Genomic DNA, 27,269 nt, shown 5'->3' with positions numbered 1-27,269 from the left:
TGAGCAGAAGAGAAGAGGTGGATTTCGACATATTTTGCAGAGATGGCCACTGTCGGACGACGAGATCAGGACATGTTGGGCAGTGCTTCCAACTATCTCATCTGGAAGGCAAGGATGTCCTTCCTTCTCAATGAATATGGCTTGAAGCCATTCATAGATGCAGTGGTAGTTATCCCCACAAATGCAGATCAGCTGAAGGAATACCGAAAGGAGATGGCGAGGGCGAAGAGGTTGATTCTTGACAGTGTTTGAGATCACATTGTATCACACATAGCGAGCCAAGGAACAACCACAGAGACGTGGGATACACTTTCCATGCTATACCAAGGCACTTCCAAGTAGTGGAAGATATACTTGGAGGAGAAGCTGAGATGTACCAAGAAGCAGAAAGGGGAACGCATAGCCATGTTGAGGAGTTGAGGCGAGACTTAGTGAAGAGCTTTGTTAGTGGTAACAGCAACAAGTCGATGCAGGTGAAGGAGGTGGAGAATGTGGCCCTCACATCAAAGGGTTTTAATTAGGGACAAGGCGAGCAGCGAAAGAATAAGAAGGACCTATCAAAGGTCAAGTGCTTCAGATGTGGTGAGCTTGGTCACTACAACACCTAGTGTCCTCTCAGGAAGAAGGACAAGGAGAAGAAGCAGGACCAGGCTGGAAGAAGACTTCGCCTTGTTTGCAGACATCCCCCCAGGAGTGAAGTGAGGTGACTTGGTTTTGTAGCCCCAGAGTGCTACAGATGGGCAAGTTCCTTGAGTAGGTCCGCCTCTTGAATCAGAACCTTGCTACGAGAGCCCACAGTATTTCAGTAGCAGGACGGATCAGTGGCAGATGGTGCAGCCAAATGCCAGAGTGACAGATGTAGTGGCTAGTAGCAGTCAGATACTGGGCAACACAGTGCAGAGTTGGCAGTAGTACAATTGGCACAAAGCAGAGTCAGCAGCAATGCAGAGGCTTCAGTGACAGCGCAAAGACTAGCAATAGTTTGAGATTCAAGAGACAGATGCATCATACTGATCACAGTTGATTCAGTATTTTGGATGCTTCTCAGTTGCAGTTGCAGCAACAGCAAATGGGGAGGGAGTTGTAGTGCAGATGCAGTGCTAACAACAATTTTGCAGCGGTTATATTAGAGTTGTGCAGTGGTTGGTAGGCATTATAGCCAGACATCAGCAGTGTGATAAGAGATGATGTAGAGACAAGGTGTTGTTTCAGTGGGTTGCAGCATTAGAATACATTCCTTGCTAAGAGGGAGTGTTAGTTTTTGTAGCATCAGATGTGTTATAGCCATGAAATTTGATGGAGAGACTAAAATATATGTATTCTCCAAAACCCAAAAATCGTTTATGGAAATTCCATCTAGAAACGACTTAATTAGATTATTAGTCATTTTAAAAGTAATTCCTAAGTCTAAACTTAGGGAATATGACTAGTTAATCATAATTAATTAATTCATGGTGAGAATGTTCTATATAAGCACATGGATCGCTTTCTAGTTAATCCTAGCCATTGATTAAGATTTAATCATGGTCGTTGAAGCCTCAACAAAGGATTATAAGAAGTCGATGGGGCTTGGAGAAGATACACAAAATCAATTGAGCATTCGATTTTGCTGGGAAATCAATTTCCAGAGTAGCAGTTGTGTGTTGCCGGAAGTGATTCAGTGAGGTTGAAGTAGTGAGAGAAGGGAAGATATAGTGAGGCCGGAGGAAGCTTTTCTAGTTCCAGCAAGTACATTGTAGAGAGGCAATGATTGCCACAGAGACTCAGCGCAGAGACCTTTAGAGGATATTTCCGTTTTGTTGGCGAGAAGTCGAGACTCAGTGCCAAAAGCTAGATAGAGCTTCCAGAGGTCGGGCAAATCAGTTTCCCAAATAGCCGCTAACAAGACAGTGAGAGGTGACACAGTTCCGAGCTAGAGGGACATAGTGACTACGTAGGCTAACATAGAAGTCAGTGTCGTATATCCTATGGATTGAGGAAATTTCCTCACTAGTTATTATTGCCAGTTTTCTTTTGTTTGGATAGCCAGTTTGAAAATCCATAGTTTGTACCCAAATTTTCACTACTGCATAATATTAAAACCCTTAGCTGCTGCATCGGTTTTCCACAGTTGGGTTTTTCCAGGGACTTGGTCCAAAAATAACGGTGAATTTTGTGTGTGTGTGTGTGCATCTATTTCTTCCAACTATTTTATTTCTTCCGCAATATTTGTTTTGTGAAGGTTCCCGTGTATTTGTTTTGATATTTTCCGTAGCACACAACAATAATTTGTTTAATTAAATTAACAAAAAGAAGAAATAACATCAGTTGTTGCAATAGGATTCGGGGTTAGCCGAATATTCACATGTTCTATATTGTATATTACTGTATGAAAATAATCATGAAACTAACTTGTTTTTTCTCTCTTGTCTTGTGTAGACTTCTAGGAAGGATTGGAGGTTTTCATTTGAGGGAGTATTGTTTGAAGATCAAAAATACATTGTTGTTGAAGCCTTCTTCTCCAATCTCCTCTTATAAACCATTTCTTTCCTCTCATCTTCCATTTGCAAGGGGTTTCCTCTTGAAGATCCATGAGTTAAGAAATTATACACAATGAAGAAAGTGAAGTATCCCATTTGGGGCTTCTCATTGTATCTTGCTAGAAGCATTTGTAACTGTTCTTCCATTTTCATTTAGTTTATTTGAGGAGTAATTGCTCTTTGAGCTCTTTGTAAACCCTCCTCAAAGATCAAATCCCTCATTCCATTAGAGGGCTTATTCATTTTAATAAAATAAAAGGGTTTTTTGAGGGAGCTTGAAAATTATACTCTTGGCATCCCACCCCTCTCCCTTTTGGAGAAGATCCTTTGCATGTGTGTGATTTAATTATTGCTTCTTCTCATTTAAGTAGATTTAATTTTCTGCATTTTTACTCTCATCTTTTGCATGCCATAGATCTACAATTTCACAATCTTAATTGGGCTACTTTGATAACTCAATTCCTCACTTTACATTGTCTTTTTTGGAGCATTTTCGATCTCAAATTGCAGCTGATATAACTTTTTTTTCTTGCTGATATACATTTTTTTCAAGTTCTTATTTCATAGCTTTTATTCAAGATCATGTTCACATACTAATGTTGCTCCATGTCTCATGTTAATTTGCTGATTTTAACAGCTAATTTGCAGCTATTTCTTGGCATCATTTAAGTTCCACTTCCATTTCTTATGCAAATATCACATTGTCTTAATTGTGAATGAAAATATTTACTCGAAGCAATTTGGAAGCATTTCACACTTGAGACATTATTTACTTGTAAGTCACATCTTTGCATCACTATTTGCCTAACATATCGGATTCGTTGCCCACGCCTCACTGTCCTGAATCAGACAAATCAAAAACGATTCGGTGGGACGCGTGTCCTCCGGATCGTGTCCCAATTATGTCCTGATTCCAGGACACGTGTCACGTGTTTTTCACCTCTACACGGCCATAAAAGGGCGATTTGGCCCATTCTAACTCCACCAAAGTCATTCTCTCTTCTTGTGGGTTTGTTGTGAGTGTGCGAGAGCGAAGAGCAAAGGATGTGGGAGCATTTTGGAGGCAATTCAAGCAACAGGTAAGTGCATTTTCTCTCTATTTTTTTTGCATTTTATTACAGCAGTTTGCATGTGCATTTGTTTTACAAATTTATTCATTTTTTCTTTTTTTTTTACAGCATTCATGGCTCAATCAAGGGTAGCAGGGAAGGGGCAAAGGAAGGGGAAGAATGTCCCCATTGGAGATGCCCCTCCTCTTTCAATTTCATCAGGGTCTGCAAGTGTTTCCTCTATTGCAAGTGGGCTTGCAACAACAGCTTCAAATGTTGAGGGAAGACAACAGCCTGAAGATAACAAATATTCCTTGTGGAAATATGTCACAAGAGAGCAACAGCCAGGCAGCAAGATAAAGGGAGGAGGCAATGTTGCTAGGAAATGCAACTATTGCAAAACTCGTATCATGAGCACATATTTCCATGTGAAAGCTCATTTGTTGGCTTTACCAAGTTGTGGAATTGCAGCATGTACATAGGTGTCTTTAGCTAGGAGGAAGGAAATGGAAAAAGAAGCCAACGCTGGTATGGAAAAGGTCGTTGCAACATCAAAAAAAACAAGAATGAATATCCCCTTCCATTCTTGTGGAAAAGCAACAACAAATTTCCATTTGAGAGTTCTACTGGAGGGCAAGCAGTAAAAAGAAACGCAATGGCACTTGGTCTAATGGACAAGATTTTTTAGAAAGAGAAACGAGAAGAGCTTGATCTCACCATTACATATTTTTTCTATCAGAACTTCATGTCTTTAATGTTGCACGTTCACCATTGCATTTTTTGAGATGTGTCGAGCTCCAACTCAAGGGGCTCCATCAGGGTATGTGCCTCCTGGGTCAGAGAAGCTTAGAACCACATTGTTGACGAAGGCAAAGAAAGAGGTGGACAAAATGCTTGAGCATATTAAATCAGCATGGCCAACATTTGGGGTTAGCATTGTTTCTGATGATGGACAGATCCAGCACGGCACCCACTCATCAACTTCATGGTGTTTTCCTTGAACGGTCCAGTTTTCTTGAAATCAGTGGATGCACTTGGACAATACAAGGATGCACAATATATGGGTGAGTTGTTTATTAAAGCTATTGAAGATGTAGGTGTTGATTCTTGTGAGCAAATCATTACAGATAATGCACCTTTTTGCAAGGTTGTTGGCATGATTGTGGAAGCTAAATATCCACAAGTATCTTGGACACCTTGCATTGCCCATTCTTTGAATTTAGCACTTAAATATATTGCTTCTGATGTGCTTTGAATTGGAAGCATTATTGAGGATGCACGGAATATCCACAACTTTGTACAAAATCATACAAATGCCCTCACTATCTAGAAGGAGTACACCAATCTATCATTGTTGAAGATTGTGGATACATGGTTTGCCTTTTCATTCATCATGTTGAAGAGGTTGAGGGAGGTCAAGACTGCTTTTGGGGCCATGGTTATTTAAGAGTTTTGGTCTTTCTAGAGAAAGACAGATCAAGCAGCCTCAAAAAGAGAAGGACACATTGTTATGATGCTTGGTGGGAGAGGGTAGATCTACTTATTAAGATCATGGACCCTATCATTTCTTTGCTTCGATTTGTCGATACAGACCAACCCATCCTAGGAGAGGTTTATGAGGGATGAGATTCCATGATTGAGTCTATGAGGAGCATTATTTTACAGAGTGAGTGCCCTGAGTATGAGACATCATCAAAGGCCTTCTTCACCACCATATAGGATATTCTTGTCAGTAGATGGGACAAGAATTGCACACCTTTACATTGTATGGCTCACTCATTGAACACAAAATACTACAGTCACGAGTGGCTGAATGGTTGACCTTCTCGCAGATTCCCTCCTCACATGGATGGGGAAATTTCACAGGGGAGGAAAGTTGCACTGAGGCGGATTTTTCAGGATAGAGCATCCCTTGATGAGGTGGATGACGCCGTTGCAGAGTTTTCCACTGGCACTGGTCGATTTGCAGGACACGATGCGATTAGAGACAGGGGGCTAAGAAGCCCTATTCTTAGTGGGCAACTCATGGGGCAACAAGCCCTCCACTACAGCAGTTAGCCATGAGGCTCCTTTCTCAGGCGACTTCTTCCTCTTGTCGCGAGAGGAATCGGAGCACATATAGGAATTTGTATAGTGTCAAGAAGAGAAAGCTTGAGCAGTCCAGGCAAAGACAATTGTGTATGTGCACACCAACCTTCGTCTTATATACAAACAGAGGGATGAGTGGTTGAAGGGAAAGACAAAGATGTGGGATGTCTTTCCTGATGATATGGGTTTGGACAGCAGTGTTGAGTTGGCATTGGCCAACATGGATCTTAATGAGCCAGTGTTAGAGCTTGTCACTTTTGATGATGGTGATATTGTAAAGGAGTCATCCTCCACACTGACAAATGCAAAGATGACATTGGATATAGAGGAGAAGGATGCAACAGAGGAGAGCAGTGGTGACCATGATGATGAGTATAGTGATGTTGATTTTGATTATGATGATTGATGACTCATGAACTACCTACTACCTTCAAACTTGTAGTTGTTTTGTATTTTCTATTTCTATTTTGCATTGGCATTGCTACTACCTATGTAACACTATACACATTTTGATTTTGATGACTTAATGAGAAAACTATAGTATCTTGTCTTTCTCCTATTGGATCATTGATGAATATGTATTATGATTTATCATTTATGTCACAATTGTATTTGTATGCATAATGTTACTTTGTAAAACTTACATCTAGATAATCTATGTTTGAATCAATGAATTTGTGTCATGAATGAGAATTTGTGTAAGAAATATCTAATTTGTAATATAAATATATATAGATATATAATGTGTCATGTTTCGAGGGGTCAACATGTCTGTGTCCGACAATCAAATCCCCGTGTCCTTTGTGTCATGTGTCCCCGTGTCAAGTTACTTAGCTATTTGCACTTCTAAAATTAATCTCCAAGCATAAACTTGGTTGATAGAACTTTAGGACAATGTTCCCTAACTTTCATTCAACTTCCTTGATTTCAGTTTGGATGAAGGATTAAAATGTATGACCTCGTAGTTCTCTTGTGTGGCTTAGTCCCCTTGTAGGAACGAAGGCATGCGGATTGCATGAAGAACTAGGTGGGTATCATTAACGATGGACTAGTACCTCCTCGTCCTAGCTTTCTTGCAACTCACCTCTAGTACTTACCAAGTTAAATGAGTTGAGGGGAAGAGATCATCTTAGATTAGGCATTAACTAAAATCAACCAAAAACACATTAGGCACACAAGCACCACAACACATTTTGGACGTCTCTTATTTGCATGCATTTGAATGTTATGTTATTGAATCATTAGAAATTTTTCTCAAGTACATGCAATACATTTAGAAAGCATCTACATCCTTGCAAGCACTTTAGACCCACTCTTGTACTTTGCTCATGCTCATTTGATCAAGTTTAAAGCTTTACATCATTGTTGTATTTGAGCAATATTTCATTGTTAAGTACAAGTAAATTTTATTGGCAAGTTTCTCAATTTTGTTCAAGTGCTTTCCTTTCAAAATTGTGTCATCATTTTTGGTTTGATTTACTACCGTTTGCTTTGCAGTTTCCATTCCATTTAATCTTTTTGTAGTTTGAAGATATCTTCCATTATTGCAAGTACTTCATTTATTTGGGCATATATTTCATTCCTTGCAAGAGTTTATTTGATATTGGTCTACTCACATTCCCTTGCAGGATATCCATATTGTTGAATTATATTTTCCAACTAACATTTCGATGTTAATGCTCATGTTTAATTGTACTAGCTAAATCCTTCATTCATTTGCTTCCAGTTACATCTCAATTTGTTGAACGTTTGATGCTTTAACTCATCTACTAATTATCTTCTAGGTCTTCTTAGTTTAACAAGCTTTTCTTTAGAAACCTTCCTTAGGGTCCACCCCCTTGACTTTAGCTAGGAGAGAGCCTACACGGAGAGAGTTAGGGCTAGGTGACCACCCCTTCTCTCAGCTTTGCCAAGAAGGCCACACGTAGTGCGGTTGAGTATTTTTCTGATATTAACTTAGGTGTGTAAGCGCGGCAGCAATAGGTCCCATGGCCATGACAACTTTCCATGAAGTCCTTCCCCTCCATTGCCACCATTATCACAAGTACCTATATATTTAAGAGTTGACCTAAGAAATGTCAACTCTCCTTGGGGTTGGAAACACTTAATAGGGTTGAATATTGGTGAGCACCAGTATTGCAGCAATAATGCTGCAACTCCTGGGCTGCCTACTTTACTCTTATCAACCCGGTAGTTCGTAACAAACTTGGAAGCAACAGTGTTGTATGCACAAGTACTAGTTCTTACTGTAGGTTGTCACTTGGTCAGTCGGCGCAAGATCACTAGGAGCTCAAGCCAACTTCTATGGATTCCAGAAGAAGCTCTATATGTGATGAAAGAAGAGATTACTCTACAGAGGCTACTCTAATTGTAGAAAGGAGAAAGACTGAAATGCAAAGCAAACCTAGTAAACCCTAATTAACCAACTAATCCTACTTTTGCAGAAAGCACTATGAAAACCATGAAATGAATGCCATTACCTACTCAAGGAAGTAAACAACATCTACTCAAGCTATTTCTGGAAGTAAATGAGAAAAAAACATCTTTTTGGATTTCTATGTATTTTTATGTGAATTTTACATGCATGTATTTTATTGTGTGTGAAGGTGGAAGCGAATAAGTGGGGTTGAAGGGCGACTTTGGGACATGAGAGGATGTAGGATGGTGTGGATGGGTCCTAGGAGGTCTCAGGTGGCCTTCTGGAGGCTTTTCCCACACTCGACCTTCAAAAGAAAGCCTACAGGAAAATCTACAGGGGACGCAGGGAATCTACAGGAGGTCTACAGGAGGAGGCTGAGAGCAGTTTTCATGGTTTTGAGGGGATGAGAGTGGGTGGAAAAGGTGGATGAAGGTTGGAATGAGGTGTTAAGGTGCCTAGGGTCTATCAAGAATCACCAGGAGAGAGAAAGATGATTGGTTTTGCTCAAGGAGAGAGGAAGAAGTTCTATCGAAAAATGCATAAAACTAAGGCAGATTTGAGGTGAGCTTTGGGCAACCTGTAGGGCATGGATCAGAGAGAAGATGTGATGGCTGATAGGCTATCCTGTTGTTAGAAGAGATCTGCTACAAAAGAACTGACAGTCAACCAATAAGATCAAACAAGCAATGAAATGAGTGCATCTAGAAAAACCAAAATTTTGCATCAAGCTAGTCTAAACTACGATCTATGAAAGCAAATGTTGAGAAATGCTACAAGAAAGAAAGCATGGAAGAAGACTTATTGGAAATAAAGAAGTGAGCCTGGTGGAGAAGATCTAAAGCAAAGCATTAACCTTTTACAAACTACAAACACTAGAAGTCCTATGAATGAAGGAAATCTGTGTTTTTGGGGCAGCAAGAGGGTCTTTGCCTCAATTCACGGTCCCAAAGGGAAGAAGATAGGCCAAGGCACTGTTGTTAACCTTTTGAATCTTCTTTTTATCACTGCTTAACCTGGTATAGAAAGCACAAATGGAAGCAAACTACTAAATCATCAAAAGCAACCTATTCTTAACCATGAAAGAGATACATCAAACAACAACTAATCTACAAACTGAAACAAAGCATATAGATACAAGTAAAGAAGAGCTTGGTTGCTTGGATTGGGTCCTAACCCAAGAGCTTCAGCCCTCTGAGGTAACTCAGTGCTAGCCCAAAAAGTATTCCATCTTTATTATCAAAACAATAACAAGATTACATGAAACTGTCACAAAAATAAGCTCAAAGTTGAGCAGAGTTTACATAAGCAAAACTACAGCAAAAATCCAACAAAAATCCAACCCTAGTGAGGCTTGGCAAAACTACAACTGAAGCTACCTACAGCTTCCTTAAAATCAGGGAGGCTTGGCTCCCAAAACTCGAGATAATCATCAGTTATCCTCCACTTGCTCAACTGCCTCCTAGTGCATTGATTTGGCTGTTTGTACTCCGAGCTGAATGAAGGGGAATTCGAAGTGGGGAGTAATAAATGAGGGGGATTCCCTCCTATAAGTCCTCCTTTGTCCACTTTGAGTTATTGTTGTCGTTTGTCCACTGAATCTTTGACTTTGTCTTCAAAATTCAACAATAAGTTGCATTAAACACACATTAGACCACATGGCATCATAACTAACTCAACTCACTCCATAAGCATAAATATAATCAAAAAAACATACAATAAGCTAAGAGAATGGTTGATTTGACTATGTTAGGAGGTAAAATGAGCCCATATAATTACCCATTTATGGGGCTCATCAAATATCTAGCCATCACTAACATAGGTAGGGAACACTTTTACAAGACTTGGTCTAGTTAGATATATGAAGATGATCTCAGTTTGAAATGCTATTATGCCTTACAATTAAGTATGTTCCACTATGATCAATCTATGGTCATTGTCCCTAATGATTGGTAGCTTTCACTTAATCTTATGATGACTCTGCCAGGTGGTTCATCACACATCAACGGACGCCTTGGAGGGCACATTATATCTCACCACTAGCATGCCCAAGTCGTTTTACACTTTCTAAAGAGCAGTGATGACCTTGCAAATGCAGTGTTGCCCCTCCAGAGCATAGCATCGGGCACTTTGATTATTCTAGGCAATTATTGACATCTCAAAACACCTCTAGATGTTAATACGCTAATCTCCTCCTGCTTGGTGTTGGAACTTGGATTTCTTGCTATTTTACCTAGCGGACCCAACACACCCCCATGCTGGCCTTAACATTATTTGATGGGCATTGCTTGATAGTCATCACCCAGATGACAAGGTAGGGCTTGTACTTGCACTTGGAGCCCCAACATTGGAGAGAGATGATACCGCATCACCCATTTAGCCATTGAGAGGGCGATGTAGGGTGCCAAGAGTATGGTTTTGACACATGGAAGCTATTCGAGGCATTTTTGGAGTTCTTCCCTCAAGATTTGGTGTTGATTATGATGATGGGAATTTGGACATCCTTGTAGCCCATCCCATCCACTTCCGTAGCATTTATGCCTCGAAAAGGGCATGACATCATGCTTTTTGAAGACATCGACCCACACATGTGGGATTTTATGGCATTATTTTATTGTTTTGAGATATGGGGTTGGCTAGTAACCACTTGTCTTGCCAAACACTCAAATCAAACTTGGTTTAGAGCTTGTAGGCTAATATTATTTTGTCAAACACTCAATCAAACACACATGCATGTACCATGCATGACAAAACTAACAAGGAAATCATAATGCAACTCGATACCTGCAAGTAATCTTGTTGTGGTCGTTTGATCCCACTCTTCTTTGCTTGATCTTTGTTTCCCTTTTCTTTCTTGTCCTCCCTTTGCCTTTCTTCCTCCAATGCTAGAGTCCTCCAGGAATACTCTTAAGTGTCCAAGAGTATGAGAGAGAGACAATAGAGAGAGAGCTCCAAAACTGAACTAACAAAAGGTTAAACTGACTAAAGGTTGTGAACTGATCCTCAAAAGCCTTTTTATTAATGAGGCCTCTATTTTCTTCAATTTCCATCATTTTCCTTCATTTTCCTCCTCATATGCACCCTGTGACCTTTCACCTTCCTTTTCTCCTAATTTCCTTTATGCTCATAAATAAAATGCCAATTAATGCCACTGTCTTTTCAATGCCTTTGTCAATTTCCTTAGCCATAACAAACCAAAGAACACCTACACTAGAATGTTTTGCCCAACATTCAACTTGGAATAAGTGTCCCATGACCTTGGTCTTATTTTGCCTTTATTAACTTTATTACATGGATTTTTAACCTAGGGCTATTACACCGGCTACACATTCCACCCGACCCTTAATAGTTGATCCAAGGCCCAAAGGAGGTTGTGTCTTTCCTAAGGAGACATGGGAGGGCATATGTCATCTTCTAGCCCTCATTGATGGAGCATCAACTTGATGTTGAGCCACTTGGAGACCTAAGTCACCTGACACGGGGATTCGGGACACGTAGGATTCGGGATTCGTGGTGTCGGATTCGAGACACGCTGACCCCCCGGAACAGGACACGTTAGGACACGTTATATATTATTTTATTAAAAAATATATATATATAATATATATTTAAAAATATATATATATATTAAAAATTAGATATTATCATATTTCTTACACAAATTTTAATTAATGATACAAATTTATTGATTTCAAACATAGATCTTCATCTATAGCTATTAGCATGCATAGTACATACAAAATTCAAATAAATGTCAGTGGTACTGGTCACATAAATGATAAATCTATTAAAAATTTAAATCATGATTCATAATTCATAACTGAAAGACAACTTACAACTACAAGATAGTAAGATAAACACACTGACAACTGTAGTTTTCTCATTAAGTCATCAAATCAAAATGTGTTACATAGATAGTGTTGGTGCAATGCCAATGGCAAATAGAAATAGAAAATATAAAACAACTACAGGTATACAAGCCTCAAGGCATCAATCAGCATCAGAATCAGCATCACTGTCCCCATCATCATGGTCCCCACTGCTCTCCTCTACATCCTCCTCCTCCCCTGTATCCATAGTCGCCTTTGCATCTGCTGGTATGGAGGCTGACCCCTCTAAGTCATCAAATCTAACAGGCTCTAGCACTGGATCATTGAGATCCATGTTGGCCAATGCCAACTCAACAATGGTGTCCAGACCCATATCATCAGGAACAGTGTTACTTGGGAGCGGGAGCGAAAGCGGGGAGCGGGAGCAAAAACGGGAGCGGGAGCGACATATTCAGAAGCTCTTGGTTTGGTGCTCTTGATTAAATACGAGTTCCATACCCTAATACATGACAAAATTCAATGGAAACGTTGCAATCCCCCAATCCTAAAATCCTGAAAAACTGATAAGTCTGCTGGATTTTGAATGAAATCTAAAATTCTACTTTCTCCATATGAAATCCAATGAGGCCGGAACCACTCTCAAACATCCTGAGTCATTTCATGGTAATGTTAAAAATTTAAGTAAAAGGATGAAAATGAAGATTAAGGAGAATGTCACTTTTACTTTAAGAATTTAACATTACCATGAATAGCATATCAATACTAGGGCCTAGACTTGATTATGAAGCTGCCAAAATGCTCTACTCCTTGCTGCAACAACACAAATCACTTACCAAATGAAAATATTAATGAGCAAACACGCCCTTTTCATACCTGAGCTGAGCTTAGCGAGTCCTGGAAACCGGACACGTGTCCTAAAATCGCGACACGCCCCTGAAATTCGCGACACGCCCTCGGACACGACGTGTCCTGTGATTTGGACACGAATCCGGACCAAATCGTGTCGGATTCGCCAGATTCGAGATTCGCAGGGGGTTTAGGACGAATCCGGTTTCCTAGTTGGAGACCCATGACACCCATTTGGAGCCCACAAAGCCCAAATAGGGGTTTGGAGATGTTTTGCAGCATAATGAGGGTACCACCCTCTTCATCGTGATTTTTGAGGCCCTCTCACATTTTTAGCACATGAGGCCTCAATGCTGCCCCTTTAGGCCTTCACGCATTCATTACATCAGCCTTGCGTGGGCCTAGGAGGGAAATTCAATTTGATTTTTGAGCTATCATGGTTGGCTTGTAACCATGGGTGGGTTGCTTAGCATATTAGGAATGTAAAGGGGGGCTTTGTCTTTTAAAATTTGAACTCATTGCTATTGTATAAATAGGAGAGACCTTGTCTCATCCTAGCATCACACTTGGGATTTTCGATTCCTCATTAGAGATTTTCAAACCTGCAATTTGTGGATGGTCTTTGGGGATTTTGGATGAATTTTCCTGTTTAGATAATTTTGCTATCTTTCTTGGAGCTTCTAATTGGCATTGTTACGGATGGATATGTTTTTCACCATCTTGTAAGTGCTCTTTATGGAAGAATTTCTGATTTTGTTAATGTCTAATCCATGGAATATTGTCTCATGGTTACTGATGTTTGCTAATTGATGAAATATTGTCTAAAAATTGTAACAGTTGGGAAATTTTGCATGTATTACTCATAGATAGTGAATGAATGGATATTCCTAAGGGATTTGTTGCATGTGCATCTTGAAACTCCATAAACAAGTGTCATTCAAGTATAAATATCTAGAGGTGTTGTGTAGTTGCTTCCATTAAGCCCCAAGGGTTAGCTCAATCGGTCAAGTCGGGGCCTCGCCAATGGGAGGTCACAGGGTCGAAACCCGAAAGCTCTTGGGGTTAGGTCTGTGGTGACCGAGGGGTGGACCCCCTTCGGGTGGGGTCCACCCAGATTTATCGAACCTGGAGTAGCGGATCAACTGACCAGGGTCCGTGAACCAGCTGGTAAAAAAAAAAAAAAAGTTGCTTCCATTAAGGGTAGCGAAGTTGCTTCCTTTAGGTCTCCCTAAAAGAGTAAGTTGCCAAAATTCAAATCATCCTTGATTCCAAAGCCACCAAATGGTTAGGCATTAATCATAAATCCTTGGTGATCACCTTTAACTTGAAAATCATCTCTCTTTTCACCTTTGTTCCTCGTCCCTTTAAGGATAAGGAGGCCTCTCTGGGGCTTGGTGCAAAATATTTTGGAGGGAGGCAATTTTAATTCCGTTTGTATAAGGTTCTTTCTTAGTGTCTCCTCTAGCGATCCTAAAGTTCGGAAGGAATTCCCATGGTGAAATCTCCATAAATTTGATGCCCTAACCATCACATCAAGAGGGAACCCTACAAGATAATCCTTCAACTTGGGGATTCTTTGAAGGCATTTGCTTTAGTACTTGTTGAAGTAAATCATTCATCGTCTTTTCTCTTCTCTACCTTAACCTTCGATGAACTCATATCTAGCTATATATCTCAACCCTACATCTTGTTTAGCCATCTGTCAAAGGGGTTTTTCATGGAAGGCCTCACTAGCTTCTACCAGTGCTTATACCTTAGTTGAACCCTTCCATTGAATGAGCCACCTTCCCTCACTTCAAACCTATCATAGATATACATCTATCACAAGTGAGTAATACTAGGACTCTTGTCGTCAGTGAAAATCCTAGAAGAGTAGGGGACTTAGGTTGTGGTGACAGTGGGCATTTGTCCCAAATGTTGTTGTGCCCTCTAGCTTTTTGTCGCTTTACAAGGCCTGCTAGTTTGTGCAGCAACAAGGACCACCCCCCTCTCCAAAGACCTTAGACATATTGCCAAACTAGATCTTGTTAATTTTGATTAACATGTTCTTTTCTTAGGACAGTCACTTCAATGATCTACGTCAACCCATGTATTAATCCATTTTATTTCCATTAGCAATCAAATACATCATCTCATTGACAGTAACTGAAGAAAGAACATAAACAATAAATGAGGAAGACAAGCCAAGACAATAAAACACAAGGATATGGCTCAAGCCAGGGAAAAACCCCAAGATGGGGAAAACCCTTGATCAAATCTTCTTACATTAATATCAAATGATCAGCAGAGAGAGAATACAAGACTTCAAAGTCAAACTTAACTTGCCCAATAGTACTACCCTTAGATAAGTAGATGGCTCAAAATGCAACGCTGATGACATACTGTTGTAGCAGCTTGATCTAGTTAGGGTTACATTCAGTCCACCACTATCCCACATAACAAGTCCAAAACTCCTTTCAACTACTTCAATCTTCGTGTTTCCTTGTCTAAACACCTGTTGTTGATTTGGGGTAGCATCGGATGTGCTCCAGCCACGAAATTTGGTGGAGAGGTTGGGGCACATGAGATCTCCAATACCCAGAAAGGGTTTGGGCAGATTCTAAACAGATCAGGAGATATTAAAAAAATAATACTTTTAATGGAGTCCCTAAGTCTAAACTTAGGGAAAATAAAAAATTAATGTGTATTAATATGAATTTGTGTTAGAATGGTCCACAAGACATGGATCAAGCCAGATCCAATCTTAGCCATTGATTAGGGACTTAATCTCAACCGTTGATATGTCAACAAGAAAAGTATAAGAGGAGGCTTGAGGGTCACTTGGAGAATACACCAGAGTGATCAGTCATTCTATTCTCCAAAGCAGGGTTTGCTAAGAGAGATAGAATCAGTGATCGGAGAGCAACTGAGGGGCATTGAATACAGAGAGATAGAGAGGCAGAGATAGTGTCGGGAGAGTAGCGGAGCAGCCAGAGAGTGACGTAGAAGCAGCCAATGCTCACGCAGGGCCACGCAGAGGGAACTAAGTACAGCGCAGAGCACCAAAGAGGCCACTGTAGCTGACACACTGGCTCAGAGAGCTGACGCATGGCCAGCGTTGGGCTAGGAGATGCTGACGAAGTCTAGATTGGGCAGACGCTGGGGTTTCTGGGGTAGTTGGTGCTGAGTAGCTGCCGGAAGGATTATCCGGGGTTTCAGCTAGTAGATTTGTCAGAAATGGAGAGGTCTTACTGCTAAGGAAATTCTCTATTGGGTAGGCTAGTTTCGACACCTAGATTGTACTCTAATATTTCTTAAGAAGAAAACCCTCAGATAGCTGCATCGGTTTTCCTGCATTGGGTTTTTCCAGGGACATTGGTCCAAAGATAATGGTGTCATGTGGTGTGTTTGTTCTTGTTTCTTTTAGTTGTTGATCTGTCATATGTTGAGCATGCACTGGTGTTTATTTTCAGTATTTACTTTGTAAATAACTTGTTAAAGAAAAAATAACAAGTAGGTAGGAATAAATCATAAATAAGTGCATAAGGATTTCTAAACTAAGTAAACTTAGAAACTTCAACACCTATCACCCTTTGTTTCCCTTCAAACCCTTTCTCAACCCTAATATAGGCCTTGATATACTTCACAACGACCCTACAACAACGATGATTGACCTTCTGACCAAGGGAAAACACCCCTGATCACTGTGCTGCTCCTTGGAGTGACTGCGGCTAGGGTAGGGGAGCTTACCTAGCTTTCTCGGCTCACTCAAACAGTCCCTCCACCTGATTGTTACCTATAATAAGCACTGCGGCCTCCCTTTAGTGACAGCGTCTCAAAGAGAAGGCCCTAAACGAGGCCTTTCATCCATCAAACAATATGCCTCCTGCTTTAGGTTCAGCTCCTACCTGCGGCATTAGAACAAAGGCAAAAACCCACAAAAATATGCATAGAAAATACATGTAACATGCCTCTAGATTGCCCAGCTGGTGCGGCCTCACCTTCATAGTAAACTTGGATGAATTGCTCCTAACATGATGACCTATCTCAAACTCAGATCCACAATAATATACCAGTCCTTCTGTGGCCTTCAATCCTATGGAAGATAAGCCACATCTCATCTCAAAACAGCCCAGAACTATACCAATAACCTCAGCCTGTGCATCTGATCATTTCGGCCGCCAAACAGTGTTGAAGTGGTGCTCCAACGGCCCTCTTCTGCCTTCGTTGGGTCTGCCTCTAATCTGCAGTCAAAACAGAGATTATCCCCTCCAAATGTGAGCTCCAAATATGCTCAAGAATTATGTCCAATGAGGTTGGAATCCACCTCTATTTATATAAATCGTGGTGGGTCAAGAGACACGATGCTTGGGCTTCATGAGCCTACATGAGGGTGAGGCCGACCTTGAGAATTTGTCCACAATATAAATAAATTCATATCTTCATTTGTACATGTCAGAATCAGATGATCTTTAGATCAATTTGACACCTCTCCGAGAGAGGAATCTAATAAAAATATCAGTGGTCATAAATAAGATGACCCATGTTGAGTTTGGCCCTAGTTACCAAATTTAACAGATCCCTTACCAGCTGGCAAACAACATCACCTAGACATCAACAAGAAGTTCGTTCCTCAACCATTAGTGCAACAAAGGGTCCATATCTATCCTCCCCCAGCTCTTCCTCAGGGCATCATTCCATATTGAGATTTCTTCACCAGGCCTCGGATGTTAGTAGAAAAATATCTAGTGCACCATGACCTAGTCCCTAGACCCTTTCCCTCTACACATCTCCCTCCCATTGTGGCTGCCCTAACTTGGGAGTCAAGGGTTTTTCCATGTTTTAGCATATAGACCTCATGTTTTACTTTCTTGTACTTTATATAGGAGGCATTTTTGTGCTCCTGCTTTGTACTGACATCATTGTACTCAGCAGTCCCATTGACCCACTTTTGTGGTCATTTATTGGACATTAATATAATTATTTTATCTTATAGGGCCAAGATATCATGGATAAATATAGATAAGAAACAAACTATATTTTAAATGCAAGGTGTTACCCAATTCCTATACACTGTCTAAGGCTAACAAGACTCATTAAATGGTATGAATTCTTGAAAACATTTTTGTGCTTCTCACAGAAAAGGTTTAGTCAGAAATAAAGATCATATTTTTAAACATATAACTATTTTAGTTGAATCAATGCTCCATAGGAATCCTGTAAAACTCAGCCAACTTATAATTATAAATCACAGCTCTATGCCTGCTAAGATTTGAATCTGGATCAATAAAGTTTCAACGACTAGACCACAGCCCAATGGAATTAACCTCTATCATATCAGAAATTCAATATCTAATTCAACTGTTGACGTTGTAGAAGCAAATTTTTTATTAGATGGTTTAGAGATATAAAAGCAGAGGTCTATTTTCAAGCAAATAACCACTGGAATGACACGAGCAACATATGAGTACGGAGGACTTGTTCAGCACAAACTGACCTAAGAGAATACACTTTGAAATGAATTCCATGAACTGCACCAAAATAGCCTTTTCTGAGTACATACTCTTAGGTAGCTCAGCCCAAACAGCAAGAGATGGCAAGTTAAATTTAGACAATTTATTTAAGAGAAGAACCGATTTTCCCCAAAAAACAGAATGTGGAAATTGAACCTACTGAAGTTGCCTCCATCCATATACACAAAAGGCCTTGAATGTCTTTATCCCTTAATTCAATATTCCTGGGTACTGCCATGTTGAAAATATTCAATATTCATGGGTACTGGAGATTTAAATGCAACAAGGAAAACAGGAACAAAGCCAAAGCAAACAATTGTCAATATAGACCATAAAATGGTGTTGGACACCTAATCCTCTAAGGGTTGGTGTGGAAGCTGAACAGCCAAAAGGAGTCCAAGAGACCACTTGGAATATGAATCCAAGGGTCACACCATGTACTATGAATGTATATCATTTGTTAATAATCAGCGCAATCTCATGTTTATCTTTCCTATGTTGTTGCTACCATGTGTGTGTTTAACTAGTATCAGAGTTGGATGGTCATTCCTGGCTCTCTGCCACTTAGATTTTCTATTCTTAAACCCTTGTCAGCTATATTTGAGTTGGGTTCTCTCCTTACACCTGCCATCTCTACCCATTATTTCGAAATAACAAAAACAATGGGCGTTTTCCCTCATATTTGAATATGTCACCTGTCTTTCTGTTCGATTCTTTAATCCATGTCTTATACGTTTGAATGGTGCTTCTGAGCTCTGCATTAAGCAGTTGCACATTATTTTTGAAAGGGTCATTGAATGAATTGTTGGTTGAGCTATTTGCCATGAATTGAATGTTGTGTTGATGTACCTGACACGTTTAAATACCTGAACGTTGGTGATTCCCTGTGCATGAATATAACGCTCCTTCCCTCGGGAATATCAACACCATTCTCGCTGCCATTCTGATGAGCATAGTAACGCATCAACTCCCATATCATCCATTGCTTTGACTACCATACGCTCTGCTTTGTTGAGAACGATGTTGGACGCAGAATTCTCCATATACATGTGGTGCTGGTAGTGTGGAAGCTGAGACCTCGTGCAGTGTTATCCATGTTAGGAAACTGTCTACCATTACCAAATCTGAAGAAATCGTGGGGAGGTAACGTTGGATGTAGAGGCATGCTTGCAAGTTGAACACCGTGTACGTTGAATTGTGGTGGATGTCTAATTCCGAGTTCAGGAAAACGTTGCATATAAAGCCCCTGTCCCTCTCTGCATGCTTGTGGTGTTTGCATTGTCAAGGGAGGTCCAATTTCCAAATCCAACCTACATTTGATCTCGCCTACATCTAATAGAGGTTGTTTGAGCCATATGTTCAACGACCTCTTCCCCATACCAGCAATACATGTCCTATTCATCAATCCAAACACGCTGAAATTCTTGTCTACATCTGTCTTACTTTCAAGAACATTTAAAGTTCGTAGTGTTGCAACGTCCAACTGCATGTAGCTCTCCAAGCTATACCGTTGTATGTTAAAATCTCCCATAATTGTTACCATTTGCAAGAAAATTTGTATAAGAGAGGTATTGAGCCTGAGAACATAGAAGAATTGTACAAGTCAGTGCATGCTGCAATTCGAGCAGACCCAACAATCAATATGTTGGGAATGAGGAGGCCACTGGAGAGGACTACAGTGTTGAGCCAAATGATTCAAGGAATCCATTCAGAGCTTTGTTGGATGTAGGTCTTGTGAGGACCACCACTGGCAACAAAGTTTTCGGAGCACTGAAGGATGCCTTGGATGGAGGATTAGATATTCCTCACAGCGACAAGCGTTTTGCTGGTTATAACAAGGAAAGCAAGAGCTTGGATGTTGACGTCCATCGAAAGTATATTTTTGGAGGTCACGTCGCTTCATACATGAAGACATTGAGAGAAGATGAGCCAGATAAGTATCAATCACAGTTTTCTGAATATGTTAAGAGAGGAGAGCCCCTAAAGATTCGACTCCTAATACTTGTGTCATTGTTTTACTTATGTTATTGATTGGGGCATATCGAAATTTCATGTTTGTGCCTAAGCTTACGGTAGACCTGAACTCTTATATGAACTTTGTAAAGGAGGTGAGGTATACCAAATCTCAACTCTTTGTCATGCGAGTGCAAGGTATGAATGTTGGTTTTGCAAAATCCAGTGGTTGTTGATTGTTTCCCCTGGAATCCTTAATTGAAGGGGCATTTCTTGATGAACAAGTTGTTAATAGAATATAAGAAGTCGATTGCATAGATTGTGATTGGCAGAGACAAAATAGTGCTTTCTGTCCCCAAGACTTCCTCCGTAACATGAAAATGCCACTGGCGGTGACAACGATGGTAATTGTTTGAACCTGTACTTCAGAAAAGTCGTTCATCGCGTTCCTGACTCAGTTGGTAATGCAAAGAACCTGTTTCCTCATCCAACTTTGTAATGGTAATTTCCCACGAGTGCTGTAAGGATCAAAAGTGAGTTCTCTTCCTATTAATCTCCCTCCATCCAATAGCAATATATGGTGCATTATTTTGCATTCAGGCTACTACAAAGAGGAAGTGATACATTATTTGGAGCATGATGTCAGCTTGAATGGTATGTATACTTGTTGCAACTGATCTGTGGTGTGTGAAAGCCATGATATATGTATGTGGAAGATTGTGCATGGTTCATTGGTATCTTTCTATGAAGACTGTAATTTGGTATGGGTATGTTGGCTCACATATATGATGCATGGTTGGTGTGTGGTTGCTATTTAAATCATTGAAACATATAAAGTCAAATTACAATGTTATTTTGGAGATAATTGCAAAAATATATCAGTTTTTTTTACTATTTTGGGCCCAGCTCCACCTCTATCTCTTAGGATTTATTTTATCAATTGAAGCCATAATAAAAGAAGCTTAAAGAACAATGGTGCATTTCTAGTTGAAATCCTTTGAGGTCTTCATTTTTGTTGAGACAATGGCCAAAATCAATGATTTTTTAGAGCTATTGAGCACATTAATGTTGTCTACTGTTGAAGACACGATGAAGGTCAACAAAGACACTCTCTTTGACATCCAAACATGTCGGTCAACAAAGAAACCCTTTGACATTCAAACCTGTCTGCAAAATGCACCGGAAAACATTGATTTTTTGCAACTTGAATCTCAGCTACAGCGAGCAGAATTACAACAATGGAGTCATCATTTTGAACCTGTTTCTGTTCAGAACAATGAAACAGACTCCCATAAATAGCAAGTCAATAATATTACAAATTCGTATCCAGTGCCCAATGAAGCAACAAGGTTACATGCAGATACAGAAATTTAGTCTGCATTTCCCAAGCCCATCATCAGACCTTGGGAAGAACTTGTCCACAACAAGCACAGAACAGGTCTTGGATATGACAAGGAGGTTTCCTTTCATATTCCAGATTACTCAAAGCCCATCCAGTTTCAAAATGTTGGATTCCTTCATGACAGTTCACCTTCAGCTGTTCCAGATTCTGCACCTCTTCCACAGCAACAACAACAGATTGTGAAACGCCAACACTGTGACCGAGTTGGCCGTCTGAAAGATCACAGTTTTCATCTTCATCCATGTAAGCACTATCATAAAACCAGTGATTCTTCAAACAGGGGCTTTAGAAACAAACCTCTTACAAGAACAAAGACTTATCTTGGATGGATCGCTTCTTGGCAATGGGCTTCAACAGCAAAGAAGATATTTCACTCATACAACAGGATTTGTTCTCGAATATTGGAAAGTCTTACAGTTGATTTTTCTCCATCATCTCACCTTGTATCTAACAGGGGGGGAATGATGGTCATCTACAAGCTTCAAAGCCACATCAAGTGAGCCTGAGCCACAACCTACCACACGAGATTCAAAGTTGTAGCCAGAGACAAATATGCCCCTGAGCATGCCTTCAGTTTGTGATACCTCTTCAAAGAATTGGGGACACTTCATCTAGCAGAAGACTTCAGCTTCTTGCCAGTTTTGGAAGAGTTCCAGGAATTGCATTAAGCATTCCAGAGTTGTTGGTCATTCTTAAACCATCATAGGTTGAGACCTCCCTTTTCAAGATGAGGTTCTCCCTTTTATGCGGGGTGAGACCTCCCTTTCATGGTTGAAGGTTTCCCTCTTCAAAACATCAGGAACACTTCCTCTAGCAGAAGACCTGAGCTTCATGCCAGACTTTGAAGAGTTCTAGGAACTGCACTAACCGTCCCAGTGTTGGTGATCATCCTTAAACCACCACCCTTATACCAACATTTCAGAGAGCACATTCAGCCTAGTGTTGCCATGCATTTTTTGCACGTTTTGTATTACAGCTCTCTTCTTGGACTCATACATAACCCTTCGGATTAAGGGGGGAATGTTGGACACCTAATCCTCTAAGGATTGGTGTGGAAGTTGAACAGCCAAAAGGAGTCCAAGAGACCACTTGGAATATCAATCCAAGGGTCACACCATGTACTATAAATGTATATCATTTGTTAATAATAAGCACAATCTCATGTTTATCTTTCCTATGTTGTTGCTGCCATGTGTGTGTTTAACAAATGGATATTTATATATAATATGATAGCATGAAACAAAGCACATTGTATATGCTTCACACTTGTGCTACTTCTACTTTCATACTTTACTTCTACTTTCATACTTTCATATTTGTATTTCAAAGTAGTTTAAAAGAAAATGACCAAATCTTATACGCACTGTGATCATATTTGAATGCTCTCCAAGGATCTCATATATCCAGCACAATATTTAAACATTCATATGCTTCAGTTCATTGTCTATATTCTGCCAATTGAATTTTATGATGCCATGTTATACTTCTCTGATTAGTACTTACCTGCAAATTCTCCATTGATAAAAACATGTAAAGCATGTCCCAAGGAGTGCACGTGGAGAACTGGTTGAGTTCCACCATGAAGAAATGGTTCATCATCATCGACTTGAATGCTGTCCATCAAAATCAAAATTTGTGATATTTTGGCATAACTTCTGGAAGATATTTACAACACAAGTAACTACCCACATGCATCACGATTCAGTAGACTATAAGAATTATCAATAATGCTTTCAGCATTTAATTGCATTATTACCATTGCTAATGTTAATTATAGTCTATAGGCAAAAGGCAGTAACCTTCTGCACTCCCCTTTTCCATAAAAATGTGCAAGCATCCAATAGTTCCATTGAGCTCTTTGGATCGTTAATGGACATCATATAATTACTTGTTTCTTTCTTCAAACATATATCTATGCATCTAAATAGAACAAAATTGAATTTTTATACTACAAATGCTTCCTTACCTTGTTGTGTACCATAAATAGTCACTAGCATCCACAGTTGTACTTATTTGTTCCAGTAAACCTGGTTTTGAGAATGTATTGCTTCCCGAAATTCCTATCTGCTCATGCAGCCAACTCCAAGGTGTTGCATTCCCAGAATCTGTGCCTTTTATGGAATTGGATCCTGCCAATATCAAATTGGCTGGATTCATTTGTACAGAAGTGGTCTGGGAACTAATCTGCAATGAATTAAAAATAAATAATAAATAATAAATATCAAGCATGTCTTAACAATAGAACTCTGAATAGTGCTACGCTCTAGCCACCTTCATGGTGCAAAAACATAGCAAGTTTTTACATTCATTGCTTCATTTATTCAGTGCAGACCAAGGGGGCTCGGTGAGCCGCTTTTTAGAAGGGGCTAACTTCTGTATAATATTAGTGAGGATATTAGGAGTGTCTTTCAACAAACCTTTTTTCAGTGCACCAGTTTAGCCTCATTTTGAACTCACATGTCTTTTAGGTCAGATATATGGAGAATCCATTCTGAAGTCCTTGTTCAGGTGAATTGAAACCCTTCCTTTTGCTTCCTCCGTAAATGCTAAGATCATGAACCAATGGTACTAAGAACACATAAATGATGGCACACTCAGCAGTGTCAAACTCTTAATAGAAAGCTTCATTCGTTCTCATTTCAGTTCCTTAAAAAACAGCAATTATTAGGTTATCAATCATAGGAGCATCCTTAACTAGAGTAAAATTAGTTGTCAAAGTGGTATCTAACAAAAGCTCTTCTGGAACTAGAAAGAAGCTAAAGGCACAATTACCATTGGGACCTCTAAGTTGTTCCAAAAAAGTGGTAAGATAGTCTCAATTTTTTTAGCAGATAACTCTCAGTCTAAATAATGTCTAGGGGCTATTCCTTATGTTGATTTATGTGCATCATTGGGAGGTATTCCCGCATGCCAAGAGGCCTCCTAAGTCAGCCTAGAATATTTATGAAAATAAAAATAAAAATTCATTTTTATATTGGCCTTCATGTAGGCTCAAAATGGATAAGTCAGTCCTGGGGGGGGGGGCAGCTCAATTGGTGATTGAAGTAATGTGAAATCTGTGAAAACGGAGTGATCCAAGGTCCAAACCCCCCTGTTTGTGACCCATTTTATGGAGAGGAGGACAGGTCATAGACCCCTAGAGGTTTACTAGTAGTTACGTTTCAGGCAGGCTGCAGGGTTCCTCTGGGATACAAAAAAAATGGATAATTTGGCCCAGCTCATGAAGGGATGTGTGTCTTGGGGTAAATTCACCCATTCGACTTGTATATATACACATGATGTGACACTTCATTTGATCACTCACTGGTCATCATCATATCTCTTCTATAGCAGCCAAGTGTGGGAGCAGATAAAGGACAAATTGACTGAAGTTTGGAATTAGATTTTGGCACAGATTTCTAGATTAGAATTCTGAACATTGCTAAAGAATAATTTCTCTTAAAAGAAAAGTTGCTGGGTTTTCTCCCAAGTCTGAGATTCCTAGGGAAAATTTGTTGTCTCTCTTGTGCATGGCTGTCCTTTATGATCTTTATTGTTTTTGTTGCATTCACTGTTGAAATTGTCTGTGTATAATTTCTCAATGATATGGCATTAGATAAATTGTTAAACATCATTAGGTAGTAATTATCAGATCAGAAGATTGGTTTCTACTGTGCATATTGTAGAAAATTCGACATGGTATCAGAGCTTTGTTAAGAGAGCAGCCAATAAAGACAAGTGTGAAGGACCACACCTTGTGGAGAATATCTGCTCTAAGGGAGCCGCAATCTGAGCTAGAGAGACCAAGTAAGGGAAATCTGGAGCAAGTTCTAGACTGTTTGGAAGGCTCACAGGGGCCGCAGGCCACAGCATGGCAGAGATTAGCCGCAGGTCTACCGGGAGGATTTGTGACCTGCTTAGGTCTGTCGGAGAGAGGATTTTTATTACAGGGAATGTTCAATAAGGAAGCAAAATGAAAGAAATTACTTCAGTGTCTTTGCATCTGTTTGTTAACACAACTGAGGTTGGGCAGTATTTGAATCTTGCATCAATTCCAGCCGTTGTCAAATATTTTTACGGGAATTTGTAAGGCCAGGTCTTGCTTGTATTACATTGTTCAAGTGCAAATTTTTGGGGACATTGGATTATAGGGTTCTATGTATAGATTAAAGAATGTCATTGAACTCTAAAAAGAGGCAGCGTGTTGGCAACAGCAGTTGACTATCAACATTTTGTGACCAAAAGCTTGACACAATGATAAATGATGAGAGTGATTTCAATTTTTTGCAAGCAAAGTACTGTAGAGCTAATAAGACTGGAGGATTCAATAATGTGGCTACTGCTAATGTTGTTCTGTTTCTACACCACCTTTCTATGTCTTTTGACAAGGATACGGAGGAAAGCGTGGAGATGATCGGCCTTTTGCAATTCACTTGCATTCCAATGTTCTTAAAGAATATAGGTAATTTGTTGCTTTTCTATTTGATAGATGGCAGGCATCCATGGATAAGAAATAGGAGAAGCCATTGCCTATAAGTTTGAATATGCCTATCTTGGGAGTGACAGAATCATATTTTGCAAATTTTCAGTTATTCTATTCCAATGATTTTGCAGGAATTATCAGCAATGTTTCCGATGCATTATCTCTTCTCCCTATTACTTCAGAACTCTTGTATGATGAATATATCAGCTATTGTGTTCATTTCTTAGAGGTTGTGCAATGGACAAAAGAGGACAAGAGATAAATCAAATTGATCCCTTATCTTAAGCAATGATGATAATATCAGCGAGATATCACCAATAATCGAAAATATCACGATATTTTCGGCGAGCCAAAATATCGCCGAGAAAATATCGTGATATTTTGGCTCCCAAAAATATCGCGATATTTCCGAAATATCGCCAATATCTCAGCAAAATATCACACGACAATAAAAAATATCGCTGGGCAGGCTAAGCCACAGCTAGAAAAAGGGAAACTTGTCTTTTTTGTCTTGATTTTCGTTACTGAGTGTTGGAGAAGGAAGGGGAAGAGTTTTGTGGTGGTTGTCAAGGAGGGATTGAGGATCAAACCAGTGTTTTTAAGACCGGCCTAACTAACCAGTTACCGGTCTAACCGGTCGGACAGCAAGGCCACCGGTTGGAACCGGCTGAAAAACTCGGTCAAGAAGGCAATGTAGCGAAGTTCTGGCCCTAACCGCTCCTAACCAGCCAGTTCAGTCCTAGACCGGCCGGTTACCTGCCATGCCATCTCCACCATTTGTATTGCTGGTTTGTTTGTCGGGATCCTATTTCTGACATGATTGGAAGCTTGGAAATGAATTGTATGAGCATGACCAGCATTCTCTCTCATCACTTGAACCATATATGCATGAGATTTCAGATCCAAGGAAGAAAAGTGTGATGAAGGCCTTGTTGTAGAACCCCATGTTTCTATTAAATAGTATGCATGTTATCATGTCTCAAATGAAGCACATTGTGATGATGAGATACACTTGCATGAATGCAAGGGTTTGGTAAGTCATATTCCCTTCCAAGTCTCTGAATTTAGTAATGATTCTTTTGATGATTTGGAGAGGGTATATTTTGTAGAAGAACCTTGAAGATGAAAACCTTTTAGGTGTTATCGTTCCCTCATGTAATGAAGAGCATGGCAGCCAAGAGGATGAAGATTTTGACACATTTTTTATTGTAA

At 39.9% G+C, this 27,269-nt stretch overlaps 1 protein-coding gene and 1 pseudogene across 1 annotated transcript in view; one reads left to right on the top strand and one right to left on the bottom strand.

Moving 5' to 3' along the window:
* Positions 1 to 27,269, bottom strand: part of LOC149226376 (beta-galactosidase 6-like) — a 149,301-nt gene that overhangs the window by 28,203 nt on the left and 93,829 nt on the right. The window contains exons 13-14 of the mRNA XM_089377472.1: positions 23,562 to 23,779; positions 23,099 to 23,208 (exon numbers count right to left, since the gene is read on the bottom strand). Coding sequence (XP_089233598.1) covers positions 23,099 to 23,208; positions 23,562 to 23,779 — 328 coding nt within the window. The remainder of the gene's footprint in view (positions 1 to 23,098; positions 23,209 to 23,561; positions 23,780 to 27,269) is intronic.
* Positions 25,748 to 26,349, top strand: LOC149226377 (uncharacterized; annotated as a pseudogene).

This window comes from Pinus tabuliformis, chromosome J (genome assembly GCF_031772625.1).
Source record: "Pinus tabuliformis cultivar Carrire ecotype Pingquan chromosome J, CPIR1, whole genome shotgun sequence".
Lineage (NCBI taxonomy): Eukaryota > Viridiplantae > Streptophyta > Pinopsida > Pinales > Pinaceae > Pinus > Pinus tabuliformis.
Note: the sequence above shows the minus strand (reverse complement) of the source record. Positions and strands in the feature narration are given on the sequence as shown.